This window comes from Lepidochelys olivacea, assembly GCF_965140295.1.
Source record: "Lepidochelys olivacea isolate rLepOli2 genome assembly, chromosome: 6".
In the NCBI taxonomy this organism is placed as follows: Eukaryota; Metazoa; Chordata; order Testudines; family Cheloniidae; genus Lepidochelys; species Lepidochelys olivacea.
Window position 1 is genome coordinate 107,520,051 of NC_140416.1, and position 16,859 is coordinate 107,536,909.

The following is a 16,859-nucleotide window of genomic DNA, read 5'->3' on the forward strand; positions in this document are numbered from 1 at the left end:
GTTGTATGCCAGAGGCTTCTAGACATGTCTTCTAATTAAACACGTGTCCATCCACGTGACATCTGGTATTTGGTCCAACTTAGTTCTGGCTGGAGATCTTTGAACACTGCTTCCTTTATGATAGCTTCTTGCTGATCCTGAGTTGGTTAGAGGATTTAGTATAAATCCTTATGAAGTGGAGTGAAGGAGGCTGGTAGTCAGATCTGTGTCAGTGCTCTGAGAAGCCTAGTCCCCTGCCATCATAAAGTGCTCGAAAAGGTGAGGATACTTTAGTGTCTACTCATGTGCTGTCCCTTAGTTGTGCTTCGGAGCTTTATTTTTTAAAAATTTTTTAATTTTTTTTTTTTTTGCATTAGGCCACATTTTGTGTTTGACAGATTTGAAAGCTCCATATCCTAATTGCTGGAAAGAGAAGGATCTTGGGCTTAAATCTGCACTAGAAACTTTTGCTGGCATAGTAATGTCGGTTATGAGTGTGATTCTTTTTGGCATTCTTTCTGTGCTGGCAAAAATCATAGTGCAAATGATTATACTGGTATAAAAGCACTTTTGCTGGCATAAAGGAAAGATGGTTTGGTGATTAGGGCACTAGCATTGGACTTGGGAGACCTGCATTCAATTCCCTGCTCTGCCACAGACTTCCTTTGTGTTCTCTGGCGAGTCACTTAGCTGCTCTGTTGTCCCATCTGTAAAATAGGGATAAAGTTGGGTACCTCCTTTGCAAAGTGCATTGAGATCTACTGATAAATGTGATAAGAACTGGATATTAATTTCACTCAGCTGCTGTTTGGCAAAGCTATGAGGAGCCTCAGAGGTACTGGAGCAGTTGGCTTGCAGAATTGGGAAGACAACACTGCTTTGTGTACATGCAGTTCTTATTCGGAAGACTTTCTTGAAGGACTAAACTTCATTTTTAAAGCTTTAATTTTGCAGATATTGGCTTAGCCTCTCCCCACATTTCCAGGAAAACCTTTCAGCTTATTAATGGTGAGTGGGCAAATGGATTTGTTAAGCACTAGGTACATAACTGTTGGGGGCAGGGGGAGGAATAATTCCAGTGCCATGTTTTGTTATCTTATAAATGGATATATAAAATTATGCTTTCTGCTGCTCTTGTAAATTGCAGAGCAGCAGACAACTTATTTAACTTGAATGCCGTTCTGGCTTTGCTTACAAGTAACAAACATGTTGGGTGAAGGTAAAGTAAGAATGCTTCTGTGCCTACAACACAGTTCTGAATGTTGGGAGACCTGGATTTTATCTGAGTGAGACTTTCTGCCTTCCACTCCTAGAACTTCTAAAATAAGGTTCTGGGTTGCAGTTTAGATGAAGTACTTGGTCTGTCCGACATAATAGCATAGCTCAGACATGGTTAGTCCCATCTACTTTACAGGATGAATGTGTATTGCGGCTAGGTTCTCAGTACATGTTTTTTCAGGTAGTTTCTTCGTTTGCCTCAGGTTCCTGCTTGTAAAATTAGAATATTTACTTGCCTCACAGGGATGTTAGCCTTTTGAGAGACATGGAAGGAAAATGCTAGAAGTGTGAAGTAACATTAATACAGCAATTCACAGTGAACAAAATTGCATCTTTTCTGACTATGACCAGATATGACTTGTAGTAAAAACATAAACCAGTTGGACCTCATTTTTGGTATTGAAATAGTGGCTCCGCCTTGGCAAATATTTTATTTATTCAAACTACTACTATCAGACTGTTTTAAACTTCTGTAATAACAGGAAATTAAAGTTTGTTTATTGAATATTAGTAATCTGATTTTTACCACTTGTAGTATTTTTTTTAACATGCTGCAACATGATGGAATTATTTGGGTTGGGTATGTGTAAGATAACATCAAAATACTCTGGTATTCATTCCTGTGGGCCAGTAAGGCCTAACAGTCAGAAAGGATCTATGTTTACAGGATAGTAGTAATTGGTTCAAAAACAGAAATTGACTCATACTGAGCTTTGTAATGAAGAGAATATAAAGTGATTACCAAGCACTGCTACAGTGAAATAAGTTTCTATAGCAACATCGGATGCAATACAGGGTGCAGTTATGCTGGCTGCTTTGTAACAGAATTTTCCCCTCACAAATACACTGTCAGATTAAAATGCTATATTTTATTATAGCATTAGATAATATTGAAATCTTGAGTGCTGGTTTTTCTGGTAAACTTCTGTTGTGTATTCCCTTTTTTAAATCATATCTCAAAGTTTTATACCTAAACTATGAGCTCTTTGTGGCAGGGACTGTCTTTACTGAATGTCTGTACAGTGCTTAGTACAATGGGGCCTTGATCTTTGATTGCTGTTAGGTATTTCTTCAGTACAAATACATAGTTCAGTTCCAACTGTGGGGAGTTAATCTTCGTCCGATTTGAAGGAATTTGGTCTTGCAGTCAGTTTGCAGATTTCCCATTAGTATGAGGCTACTGAAATGTATTTTTAGTGAACTGTATAGCTTTGTTTATGGTTGCTGATATAATGAATTAATATGGATTTAAAAATGTTAATTATACACAATGCTTAATTACTTTTTTCTGAAATGTCAGGATATCCTTAAAGAAGGAAATATTCTTCTTTACGCTGCTCAGTTTCTTTACTTTTTAAAAACTTCAGATGAACTGCAGTTTTGTTTGCCACAGGTATTTTAAAGAGCTACAGACCAGTAGAATATTTCTAATATCTGGATAGTTTTAAAATTAGAGTACAAGAAGTCTTCTAGCACCAAAATTGCATTCTAGCATGCATATTGTTCCTTAACAAATTATCTTAATTTTATGCAATATGTAACTAAAAAAATCAATTTTGCCGGGGGCGGTTGGGGGAATCATATGAATTTCTCATTATACTTCGCTATTGGCTTCTGCTCGATCGTAGTCTCCAATACATACCCAGTCTGTCTCTTTAGGATTGAAAACCTCTAACGTCCTGATACTGCTAACCTCCCATGTGGGGGGTTGCATATGTTTCATAAAGCCGCCTTTTTCTGGTATCCCAAGAAAGGGAACAGCATGTTCACTTCCTATTGAAATGTGACTTTTTCTAAAGTCTTAGAGAAGAAATAAACTGGCTTGTAACTATCAACGGCTTAGTTTATTAACTAAACCTTGCACAGCACAGGAATGAAAATGTGTATGTATTCAGTTCAGCACAATTATGCTAAATATAATGCTGTTTGGTACTATATGACGAGCTTAACAAAAGAGAAGTTGTACAATACAAAATATGCAGTGCGTGTAATCTTCTTAGAAGATGGCAGATGGTCTTCAGTCAACGGGATTGATGTGAAGATGTAGCATAAATTTGATTTCAAAGATGAGCAGACGCCATTGAAAAGAAGACTGGAAAAATTTGAGAATGACATGAGAAGATGAAAGGGAGAATTTGTATGAGAGCTAAGAATAGCTAAAGGGAGAACTATTGACTGTACAAAGATGATAATAGTGTGGCTGAGAGGAGAGGACTAGTCCAACAGGTTAAGTAACTTTTGTGTGGGAAGGAGATCTTCATAGACACCTTGTGAAGCAGGCTGGTGGCGTTCAGTCTGTGGGGTAGATGATTGTCATGCTGAAAGTAAATAAGCACCATTTCCAAACTGCTTCATATTTTTCTGGCAATATAAAAGCAGTTCAGCTGCCTTTGTTTAAATCAGAAGTGCAACTTGTCAAAGGCAGCCTTCATTGGCAAATCTTAACAGTAGTTGTAACTTTCCAACTAGTTTTACTTGTATTACCAGTAAATCTCTCATACTAATGTGGGGAGGATGAGCCAATTTAAAATGTTGGGAATTAAGCTACTTATTTTCACATGAAAACATTTTCATGTCACTTTTGTTGACCCAATGAACTAACTAGTCAAGAATATTTGCAGAACTATATCAGAATACTTGGTTTAGCTGGGATCTATTTGACATGTTTACATTGACTTATTTTCCATAAATCTAGTTCATCTTGTTTGTACAGTACCTTGTTCACTGTTACAAAATACTTTGAGAGAGCTGGCATTTCTTCCATGGGAAGAGACTGGTATAAGTGTAGGGGGTTGCATGAAAGAAGGTACGACTTTAGGAGTGGGAGGAGACTAAAGGATCCATTGAAGGGTTGGGTGGAATATAGGGAATAAGAATAGGGTGAGAATTAATACTCTCTATTTCAGAGAGGAGAATCTGTAATATCCATGTTAAGTTTCTGGCTTTTGGGTAACAGGGAACAGAATTAAGATGCAGTTTAAACTTTAAAATTACATTTAAGCTTATTGATCAAATTACTGTGGAGTAGTCTAGTAATTTCTAAATCTGTCAGAATCTACTTAATTGGCTCACAGAAATGGTATACTTTCCTAATTGGAGATTGTAAATGAACATATTGCAGTGTATTCCAAGTATTTAAATAATGGATGAATGGATGCTCACAAGTCTATTTTAATGATACCTGTGGTTAATTGTAAGCAGTACTAGTAAGCGTAGTTCATACTTCCAAACATCAGCTGACACCTGTAAATATTCCATTTGTAGTGCTGTCGTCTCATTTCATGACAATCTGTAGCTTGCTTTATACAGTTCTGATTTGGATTGTTTCCTACTTCAGCTGTGTTTTTATGTGGCTACAGCAAAAAAGTGGCTAGTTTAGGCAAAAACAACAACAAAAAAACCTCTTCACTCCTTTGTAACTCAAAAGTCTGCAGGCATTTTCTTAAGACTTCCCATCAAATCACTTAAGCAGAGACTAAGGCTGTCCGCACTACTGCAGGATCAATGCTGCTGTGATTGATGCACCGGGAGTCGATTTAGCGGGTCTAGTGAAGACCCACTAAATCAACGGCAGAGTGCTCTCCGGTCAACTCCAGTAGTCCATTGGGAATGAGAGGAGTAAGGTAAATCAATGGGGAGAGCATCTTCTGTTGACCCAGTGCGGTGTAGACACCACAGTACGTCTAAGCTAAGCTACGTTGACTCCAGCTATGTTATTCACGTAGCTGGAGTAGCGTTACTTAGGTTGACTTACCACAGTAGTGTAGACATAACCTAGGTGTGGAAAAACATCAATAGAAAAGATGAATGGTTTAGAATTCGGAGCATGTGAAAAAGGAGGCAGGGGCTGTAATAGAAACTTTCAATCTTAGCTGTAGAAACTGCTATAATTATGAATAAGACAACTTTGCTACTATATGTAGTTTATTTAATATTTCAAGAGATAAAATTGGGGATATTGGATTTTTTGTGTATGAAGCGAAACTGAAACTGTTAATTCATCTCAATTTGTGTCCATACACTATAGTTTGATACAATTGCATGAGCAATTAATGCTGTTATATAATCCAGTGCATTTGACGTTTAGGTGACACCAGACTTTTTTGGTTTCATACTTTCACAATGAGGAGTAGGAACTGTAACTCTTTAATTTAAAATTCTACTGCTTCTGTGTTAAATCACTGTCCTACAATATCAGGCTGAGTTTATAACTAGTTAGTGGCTTTGTTGGCTCCAAACATAATTTGTTTCCGGGCACACTGGCCTGGTCTATGCTGACAGTTCTCGGGAAGTCTCCCACTAGTGTTTGGAACAATGGAAATGCTAATGTGAATTGGCTGCTGACTAGAGTTGAGACTTTTTTCTGGGAGAAAGAAAAAAATTATTTTAATTCTATTACATTAAATATGTAGAAACAAACAACTTGAAAAGATTGGTAGGTGTCTGTCAATTAGTCTCTGCTGACTTCATCTCTGAAACAAGTCCTTTGGTTATAATGCAGCTGGAGTTTTTAAAAATTCCTTGGAAGACTTCCCAAGGCTAGATACAGCCTATTCTTTCTGCAAGGCCAGCTGCAGTGCACCAGAGATCTTTTAAAATCTCCTGGAATCCACTGTTTACTGAGCTATGCCCAGACATGTGGTATAGATATCTGGAGAACTTTGGACCTGATACTGCTAGAATGGTGCTGTAACAGTGTGGATTCACTGAACAGTTTGTGCTTTAACTGATTCTGTAGAAGGTTCAACTGAAAATGGATAAAATGTCTATTGTAAACATGGCTTTGGAAACTGCCACTGTGCCATATTGCAACAGGTGCAGTCAGCATTGACTCTCAGTGCAAAAGGTAGTCTCTTTCTGTGAAGGTCTTCAGAACTTCAGAATTCACTCTCCTTCATCCCTTTTTCCTGATTTCAAGTAAGCCAAGTTTGTTAACCTTTGTGTTCTTCTGCACAGCCCTTCCCCTTTTCCCAGCTTTTAAGGGGAGAAAAAGGGTAAGCTAAGGGTTTGTAGGTTTGTGCATACCCCGAGTGTTTTTTTCCTCTTCCAGTTTATAGGGAGAGGGGTTGTTTTGATTTTTGTACCCTTACTATTTGGTAAGGCTGATCAGAGCTTTGGATAAATGTGTTCCAATTTTTATACAAATTGAAAAAAATATTTAGAATTGTTATGTTTGGACATTTAAAAAACAAACCACAAGTCTTCACTTTAGGTGCATAAAATTGGGCACGTAGTCTGAATTTTTTTCAGAAGTGTTGAATACCCACTGACTTCAGTGGAGGCTATGGATGCTTCAATCCTCCTGGAAAACTAAACCATTCTTATTCCTATTCGTATGCCTAACTATAGATTTATGTGCCCAAGATTCTGGCCTTAAATGATAGAGCCATTATGAGTTTTGTCTTATTCATCCGGCAGGCTATACACTGAAATACTTCTGAAAGTGACTCTTCACTTTCAAAGCACGTATGGTTTTTATACGTGACCTAAAATGAGACATAAAAATTATGCAAGTTTTATTGAGAACTTGGGAACACAATTTTTTTTCTAATCTTATTAGTTTTGTCAAAAATGAACAAGCTAAGCCTTTGTAATGAAATGGCCTGAGACACTTAATTTTGAAATATAAAATTAAGAAAGTGACCGTGTCTCCCAGTTTTACTGGGACAGTCCCTGTTTTTATATGATTTTGCAGGAACTTTTCAGCACACCTGAAATAACTTGATTCTGCATTTAATTAATAAACATCTGGTTTTGATGATCACAAAACTGTTAGTATCTTGCAGAGTGAATTTGATTTAAATCACTAGTCAGGAAGACTCGGTTTAATCATGGATTTCTACGTAAAAGTGCATTCTTGTTGGTTGTTATAACCTTAATACAGTGACTCCTCACTTAATGTTGTAGTTATGTTCCTGGAAAATGCAACTTTAAGTGAAACGATGTTAAACAAATCCATTTTCCCCATAAGTTCTAATGTAAATGCGGGGGGTTAGATTCCAAGGAAATTTTTTTTGGGCAGAAAAAAGGCATTATATACTGTACTGTACTGTGGTTGGGAAGTGCCCCGGCTTACCGCACACAGGCAAAGCCCGCTGCAGGCAAGGATGCTAGGAAGCACCTTTGCAGCAGCAGTGGCAGCTTACCTAGAGAAGAACAGGCACTGACTTTGCCGGGGGATGCTCCTGGCCCGCCTCTTCCTGTCCCCACTCCACTCCACACCCACCTCTTCCCACCCCCAGTCCATCTCCTCTCAGGAGTATGCTGCATCCCCGCTCCTCCGCCTCACCTCTCGTCACCTCCCGGAAAGTCCTAAACACTGCCAAACAGCTCTTGGCGGTGCTTAGGACTTTCTGGGAGGAGTGGAGACACGGTGCTTCCCCTCCCTCCCCAGCGCTTTGCACTCAGGACTTTCTGAGAGGGAGGGGGAGGAGTGAAGACGCATCTCTTTCCTGTGCTTCCCCCTCACTTCCAGAAAGTCCTAAGCGCTGCCAAACAGCTGTTTGGAGGTGGGGGAAGCATTGGGAGGGAGGGGGAGGAGGCAGAGAAGAGGAACTTGTGCAATGCTCCCTTGTAAAGTCGCTGCTCTTCCACAAAATCTTACAAGCAGTGGACAGAGCAGGCAGCCAGACGACGTTATAAGGGGGCATTGCACAACTTTAAACGATCATGTTCCTAATTGAGCAGCAACGTAACTTTGAAACAACATTAAGCGGCAGGACGTTAAGTGAGGAGCTACTGTACATATTCTTCACAACTCAGAGATAGATGTAGGTTTCATTTTTAGACTGTACATGCCATACGTTTTTAAAGTGATTTATTTTGAAAACTTTATAGCTGTAAAACTCATCTGAAACCAGTCATTCATTTTCTGATATTTTCATTTACCAAAGGTAATTAAAGCAGATATTCACCGCCAGTGACCTCATAAATATCTCCAATTCAACAGGTTAATCGTTAATATTTGGAGGATTTTCTTGCCATGCTGTATTAGGAGGAGAACATCACCAGACAGACATTTAAATTGGTTTATTTAACTAAAACAAAGTTATGTATTCTGAATTTTTTTCTTCAACAGTAAACATAATATTTTAACAAAACAAGAATATGAATTTTTGAATTCAGTTAAACATTCAAGTTTTTTAAAATCAGGTTTGTTTTTGTTAATTGTTTTGAACTGAAGTAGTTTTTTTTTAAAAACAAAAATTAGATCGACTAAGTCAGCCAGGTCAACATGAGAAACTTAAAATATTGGCTTCTGCAGCTAACTCAATCATCTTCACCTTCATTTTCCTGTTTGTTCATAATCTGGAAAAGAAAAACAAGCTTTCCTGCTTTTTCAGGTCCCAAACGATTTCTCAATTTGGAATAAAAAGAAAAGGAGTACTTTTGGCACCTTAGAGACTAACCAATTTATTTGAGCATAAGCTTTCGTGAGCTACAGCTCACTAGCTCACGAAAGCTTATGCTCAAATAAATGGGTTAGTCTCTAAGGTGCCAAAAGTACTCCTTTTCTTTTTGCGAATACAGACTAACATGGCTGTTACTCTGAAACCTGTCAATTTGGAATGAATTAGTCCAAAGGACGAAAATATTCTTTCTACGCCGGCAGAAGAAGCTACTGCTGTTAAAAGTGAGGTTATCACTTCAACAGTCGCTGAATCCAAGTGCTTAAGTGACTTCCACCAGTTCTCTGGTGTGACTTCCTTTAAAACATCATCAGCAAACATATATTTTCTTGAATGGTTTTTATTCCCAAACTGGGTCTTTTTGGCCTGCTGCCATTATAGGTTTTCCCTTCTAGTGGGAGAATGGTATGGTAGATCTCAAATCAATGAAGGCTACACTCAGATCTCAAGACTTCTGGAATATGCTGCTCAAACAGTTTCACTTTTGTTTCTACTGCCTGTCCCTTCCTTCTCACATTTATCTGCAGACTTCTTCTCCTTGTCCAGATCTATTCCACCCCCAACAATCTTCTATTCACTGAACTTTTTGAAACTTTGCACTTTTAGAGAGAGGTAAGGGATTGACTGTGTCCACAAATTTGCGAGGAACACCAAGGATGAGGTCTGTTATTTCTCACTTCTATATATTTATTTATTTTATTTATTTAAAACCATTTTTGCTAACAAGCATGTTATTTCTGGAGACACAAATTCACAGTTTGAGAACTGAAAAACTAAGCATCTCTGATGGTATCTTCTAGACTGAGCACTGAGTCCCATTGGGTAGATGAGAACCTAAATCTACACAGAAGCCCCTGGAACCTCATAAGATTGGGTCCCTAATCCATGAACTGTTGGAACTTATTTACACAGTGCTGGGAGAGAGCTTTCCCAGTGCTCTAAAAAAACCACCTCCATGAGGAGCGTAGCTACCAGCACAGGTGCACTGTCTATACTGGCACATTACAGCACTGAAACTTGCAGGGCTCGGGGTGTTTTTTTTCACACCCCTGAGCAAGAAAGTTGCAGTGCTGTAAAGTGCCAGTGTAAACAAGGCCTTAGGTAGATATTAGGAAAAAAATGTCAGGATAGTTAAATTCTGGAATAGGCTTCTGAGGGAGGTTGTGGAATCCACATCCTTGAAGGCTTTTAAGAACATGTTGGACAGACCTCTCTCAGGGATGGCCTAGGTTTTTGTTCATTCTGCACTGTTGCAGGGGGTGGACTAGGTGACCTCTCAAGGTCAGCCCTATATTGCTATAATTTTATGAAATGAACAAGAGAGGGCCCAAGAAGTGCAGAGTCTCCTCATGTTCATCTTCCAGGGAGCAGGGTCAGCTCTCTTTCACAAGTAATTTATGACTTATACTCCCCAAATTTAACTCATTTGTGGTTAAGGAACTGACAAGTATTTATTTAAAATAATAATAAAGACACTTCTTTCATACACCTATTTTCTCTACAACTTGTGCAAGAGCTGTGAATACCTGATCACTCCATATTACCCACTGTCATTCAAGATCAGAAGATCCTCTGGACTGGGATCCTTCTTTTGAGAGAGATTTCCTTAGCTGTGGTAGGAGATTGCTTACTGTAAATCTCAGGCTGTTTAGGTGGCACACAAAGAGCTAATTGTTACAACACCAGCTTTGCCTGAGGCCATAGAAAGTCAATCCCAGCCACGACAGGTGTTGGTAACCACTGAGTAACCTAGAGGTATGTGCGTTGACTGTAAATGGAGCTGCCATGGAAACTTTCTTAGATATATTTTAAAAAAAATTTAAGACCTTGTAGCTCAAAAGGAAATATACACCCTACTGTCATCTTGGTGCTCTTTTGATATAGCTAAGATGTACAGGAGGGATATCTACTACTTGATTGAATACATGAAATGACATGAGAGAGGGGATACTGCAGGAAAACCCTCTTCATCTTTCAAGCAAGTATGACTACAGGCTGACCGGTGTTGTTTCCCAAATAGAGAAGTTTTCAGTTCCTGCCAGTCTCAGTTAAGTGTGGTAGTGAGTGTCAGATTCTGGGATTTATCGTCATGGACCCAGATCTCGCAGAGCAACTTTTCTCCTGGGGTGAGCCTCTCTGTGTAGGCTTGGTCAAAGCCTCCCTGTCTGGACATGTAGACAAGGGATTCAGTGCAGGGCAAATGAAGTATCAAGTCCAGGGAATCTGAGTACTGCCCTTACTAGGGAATCCTGTGAGCTTTCCCAGCAATAGTTTTCTCTGTCAACCTCAGAATCTAATGGTAAGCACCCACAGAGCGAAAGACCGAGAAGGAAATGAGAAGTAAGTACAGTGATACGTACCTATGGTCACTATTGTCCCCCAACTCATCACAGGAAAAAAAACAAAGCATTCCTAAAAAGATTCTACTACTCAGGAAAGCTAATCCAGGCAGAGGTGTCCTTCCCGTTTGTTTCAATCTTCTGATGCTGATCCCTCCAAGGAGGGGCAGGTCTAAGAAGGAAGCACAAATCCAGATTTTGCAGGTACAGGAGTCCTTCAGTGCCTTCCTGCAAGGGAAGGGCAAGCTTCAGAAGAGGAAAAAGGAGGGGAAAAGAAGAACTCTTCCAGTTAGAATTTTTCAAATCTGTGCTTGAGGACAGCTTCCAATTTAGATCTACTTCCTGAGAAAACCTCTAAGACTAAGAGGAGGAACTAGGTCAGAAGAATGACTACACCACTCGGAAGTGTTATCCCTCAGATCCAAAACAGCCATATATTGCCCTCAATACGGCCTTGATAGATGTGATCAAAGAGGAATGGAAATCCCCAGAAAAAAACAAAAAGACCAAGCAAGGTTGTTAAGCATTTCAAGTTCCTGAAAAATCCCAGACTCAAGAAGCAAATGTTTAATGTCCACGCTGGTGACAATCAACGAAGTAGACGTTCTGTCATTATTTGAAAAATGGGAACTTCTTCTTCCCCATTTGTCATCTTGTTTGTGGATGTGCTGTAGTTGGCCAGAAGTTGCACACTAGAAATCTCCAGTCATTTCTGCTGTCCATGTATCATCACACTTTAGTTTAGGAGAGTCCAAATTCTTGGAGCCTAATACTTTCTAAGATGGTACTCATGGTTCAGGAATTAATTACCCAGAGCCACGGTGGACAGAGTAGTACTTGCATCCAATGCCAAGTTTAAGAGATGAAGGGCACAGACAGATGAATTCAATGCAGGGAATTTGGATGGAACAGGAGAAGAAACGGTGTAAACAGGTTGGAATTCAGGACAACTGTGCCATGAATTCAGAGCTCTCTCCCCATAGATGAATGTCCCATATGGTAATGGTGAGGGACAACACTACTACAGTCGCCTACATCAATAAACAGGATGGGACAATGTAGTCATCCTTGCCCAATGAAGCCCATCTTTGACATTCTGGGTGGAGGAAGAACCTACAGTCCCTCAGAGCTCTAAATACTGGAGAAAAGAGGAAAATAGTTGCCAGCTGGCTAAGCAAAGGACAGCTACATCAAGCAGAATGGAGTCTGAACCCAGAAGCTTCACTTTATAGTGACAGGTTTCAGAGTAACAGCCGTGTTAGTCTGTATTCGCAAAAAGTAAAGGAGTACTTGTGGCACCTTAGAGACTAACCAATTTATTTGAGCATGAGCTTTCGTGAGCTACAGCTCACTTCATCCGATGAAGTGAGCTGTAGCTCACGAAAGCTCATGCTCAAATAAATTGGTTAGTCTCTAAGGTGCCACAAGTACTCCTTTACTTTATAGTGAGGAATTTCAGGGTCCTTTCAAACTTGTTTACATCTGTAAGGTCCCCTCCTTTCCCTCCTGAGAGATCCCAAGATAGTAAGCATAGGTGCTCCTTGAGGTGGCCAGTAGCCCTCCTGTATGCCTTTACTTGTTTCCCCCCACTACTCAGAACTAACCAGAAGACAAGGAGGGAGAGTGCACTGGAGATAATAGTGGCTCTGCATTGGTTGAGGCAGCCCTGGTTCTCCAGTCTTTCAACATGGCTCAGTCTGATCCCACTGTCCTCCCTTTTAAGACAGGATTTGCTTTCTGTATGGGACTGATGTATCAGTTAGAGTACAGAAGACTAACTGTATGGCTTTTGAATGGTCTTGTAGGAGACATGGGATATACAGAAGCTGTAATCTCCACTCTGCTGCCATCTAGAAAAGCTTCCACAAATTCCTTCTATTGGTGGAAGTCCAAGTGGCGGTGAAAGAAACATTGCTTTTCTCTGAGTGGATAAAAATTAATGAGAAAAACAAACTGATTTTATTAAACTGCATTTTTTAAATTTAAATGTTTTTTTCTTCTTGAAAATAACAAATCTAATTTTGAAACTTGTATCCAATGTTAAGACCTAAACTTACTATAATTTTACAATTTAAATTAAATAAAAATAGTTAAGCAGTACATGCTTGATGCCAAAGTATTAGTCAAACCAATGAACCTGGTAGAAGTTGCTGAGTATGCACCTGGAACCAGAATTTACTGAAGTGCTAAACCAGCTTTGACAGCAGATGCTTCTTCTGCAGGTGCATAAAATACTTTCTTCGTTTATTGAATAATTAGTTCATTCAAAGTTGAGAAACCAGGTGGAAGATGAAAAAGCAGAAAATCTTGTTTTCCTCTTCCAATCTCTGAATAAAAATAAAGGTGTGAGAGGATGAGCTCTACTAGGTCTAAAACCCTAAAGGGACATGGTGACTAGAAATAGTTCAATTCACTAACTACAGATGTTTCCTTTGTTTCATAAATCAGTTTTAAATACAAAACGTGTTTTTATAAACTTAGTTTTTTTCTGCTGTATTCAGCACCTTTAATGTAGTTTTTATTTAAATAACTGTTTTGTGCGTTTTGATTGAATTCCAGCTTCCATCCAAATGCAACTTGACATGGATCATGAGTACATTAATCTAGTAAATAAGAAATTATCATTTGCCATTTTCTAAGATAATTTAAGAATCTGAATAATGTTTTACTTTGTTAAGCTATATAATTGCTTAAATGTGTAAAGATAGTGTTATCCTAATTTGTAAAAAGTTCTAAATTTAGTGTAAAGGCAAATCAACATGGGTTTTATGGTTACTAACCGGTGAGAATCAATTTTCTTTAGGAAAATAAAGGCAAAAGATTAAAATCTTGATAGCAGTTACTTCTACCTGGAGGGTGTCGGAGGTAGGGGCCTTCCCTCTTGAGGAACAGTATTGCACATTTCACAATGATGTGGTTCTCTGAACAGACCTGGTCTTCGTTCCAAAAATTAACTAGGTTTTTTTTCACAGACCAAGAAATGGTGCTTCCCTCTTTGTCCAAAACATCGTATCCAGCAGAGATGCTTGGACATACATTGAATGTTTATAGATCCCTCAATATCTACATCAATCACACACAGGCTTTTCACAAGTCCACTGCTCTAGATATTCTCTACTATCAGGATGTAAAGAAAAGCATTGAAATCTACTATTTCAGGTGGTTGAGATGGTGTATCTATGAAACCTATAAATCAGTCTGTCTCCAATAACCAACAACATAACCCACGCTTGAAAATGGTGGTGGCCTCTGCAGGGTGGCCACCTGGTTGTCCATTCATACTTTCTCAATTTTACAACTGCATGTTCAGGTATATATGGGTATCACCTTCAATAGAAGGGTGCTACAAGTTATCCTCTCCCAGTAGAGGAGGAGGAATTTAAACACAACTATACCCATTTTAACACCCACCCCCCGCCCCCAAGGGATGCTGCTATAAAAATTCCATCAGTTAACAGATGCATGGACCTTGTAAATGAAAGAGGATAAGAATTTTATTCTGAGTTATAAGGCCTAAAGAGCTGATGAAACTGTTCCACCACCCCACCCTCAAAGTTTGGAGCTGGATTTTCCATGTAAAATTGGAAAATTAAGGCCTCGTACATCAAAAGGGTACAAGCCCTTTTGGGCAAGTCACATAACTACAACATATACCTGTGCCAATTCAAATATGAATATTTCTGTAGTTGTAAGTTCTGAACCTTCTAAATACCTGTCTTTCCATGGTCTGAAGTCAAGCAGAGTGACACTGAAACAAGTGTAAAGGGACAGCTGCTTTCCTCTCAACTTGAAGCCCCCAACTGCATCTGACTTTGAGAATGTGGTGTGATTTCACATCTTAATTGAAGGCATAGGTGTGCTGAATCTCTAGCATGGACTTCCTTCCTCAATTGTTCTCTATGCCTGCTGAATGTAGGGCGAGGTGCAGTAACAGTTTTCAGGAGAAATTGAGGTTTGATATTAGGAAAAACTTTATAAGGATAGTTAAGTTCTAGAATAGGCTTCCAAGGGAGGTTGTAGAATCCCCATCATTAGAGGTGTTTTAAGAACAGGTTGGACAAACACCTGTCAGGGATGGTCTAGAGGTATATTTGGTCCTGCCTTAGTAGAGGGGGCTTGACTAGATGAGCTCTTTAGGTCCCTTCCACATTTACATTTGTGTTCTATGGTTGCTCGACCAATGTTAGTTCTTGAAGTGAAATGGGTGTAAAGAGAAGGTTTTTTTAAAAACAATTTAAAATTGATTCGTTCAGCTGCTCTTCTTTCATTGTTGACTCTTGTAATATAGCCGGAGAACAATGAAATGACAATACGTCTTCCAGGACAGAAAAGAGACTTTAGGGGAGACAAATTAAATAGTCTCAATGTCTCCAGTCTGTTACGTGGAAACTATTCCATGCCTTTAACTTTCTTTGCCAGTCTGAGCCCTTTTATTTACCAAGGGTCATGGGGGATCCATTTCTTCTTCCAGAATAAATATTAAGCTTCCAGTAGTCCAGGCAGCATGTGTATAGACTATATGAGCTGCTTATTATACAGAACAATGAGAGAGAATAGTCTCCTACAAATAGCTTTATGGTATTGGCACTATAAAAAAAACCCTGTGAATTATTTGTATTGCCGTAGTGCCTCAGAGCCCAAATTGCAGACAATTTGCATCCATTGTGCTAGATGCTGTAGAAACACAGAAACAAAGACTGTTCCTGCTCCGAAGAGCATACAATCTTAAGTGTAAGAGAAGAGGCAACAGATGAATGCAGATGTGACTGAGTACAAGTAAACAATGTGACAATATTTGTCGGCATGGTAGCTGTGGTCTCAGCACAGCAGCAACGAAACTATTGTCAAGTTTTTTATAGGCATCATAGCGAAGGAGGGATTTGAAGGAGTGTAATAAGTGAGTTTACAGGGAACTGCTCCCAAGCATGTGGGGCAGAATGTGAAAAAGCATGAAGGTGTTAAATTTTCAAACAAGCAATCTAGCTTCTATATGATTTTATAGCAGGAGCAAATATTGAAGGAGTGCAGATAAGGAGTTCAAAGTGGCTCCAGAGTTTCCTACTGTAGACATGACATAAGAGACCTGGTGGCTAAAAATGTTTCCTGTGCTGTAATCTGTACCACACACAACTCTGCCTAGCAACAAGTATGTGGGAAAGCTGATGCCAGAAAAGTTGGTGGGGAGAAGGAGACATTTTCCCCGTCCATCGGCACATTCCTTCTCAGAAGGAGCCCGGGTGGAAACGTGACTATGTAGAGCCTGGGCCTAGATATTATTCTTTGAGTGTCATTAATCTTCATGTGGGATGTAGTGTAACCACAATTGGTGGACATTATTCAGTATTTAGTAAAACTGAAAGACACATATAATCTTCTTGGTGTGTGTTAAATTGCTGAAAGCATCTCACTTTTTGTTCACACAGCAATGGTAACTTACTAAAGCCAAATTGATTAATATTTAAAGTTGCTTTATAACTTAAGGTTTTTCTCACTACATTTGTTAACCATTGTGTTGATCATCTTGCTACATACAGCAAACTTGTTCACTAATAGAATTTAGTTTATCATAAAAAGTGTATACATAACAGACTATCTTTTTGTTTTCATTGCTCTTTTTGCAGGCTGCTGACTTGAGTAAACCAATAGACAAAAGGATATACAAAGGAACGCAACCTACATGTCATGACTTCAATCACTTAACAGCCACAGCAGAAAGTGTCTCTCTACTAGTGGGCTTCTCTGCAGGCCAGGTGCAACTTATAGACCCTATTAAAAAAGAAACTAGCAAATTATTTAATGAGGAAGTAAGTAGGAATCTTGATCTTTTTGCATGCAAACATGTCATATTTTAAAA

At 39.1% G+C, this 16,859-nt stretch overlaps 1 protein-coding gene across 5 annotated transcripts in view; it reads left to right on the forward strand.

Moving 5' to 3' along the window:
* WDR20 (WD repeat domain 20) overlaps positions 1-16,859 on the forward strand; it is a 71,499-nt gene that overhangs the window by 15,853 nt on the left and 38,787 nt on the right. For all 5 annotated transcript variants that reach the window (XR_014712020.1, XM_084630790.1, XM_084630791.1 and 2 more), the window contains exon 2: positions 16,627-16,809. Coding sequence is in view for 4 of the 5 variants with exons in the window: in XM_084630790.1 (XP_084486916.1) it covers positions 16,627-16,809 (183 nt within the window). In the remaining variant the exon portion in view is untranslated. The remainder of the gene's footprint in view (positions 1-16,626; positions 16,810-16,859) is intronic.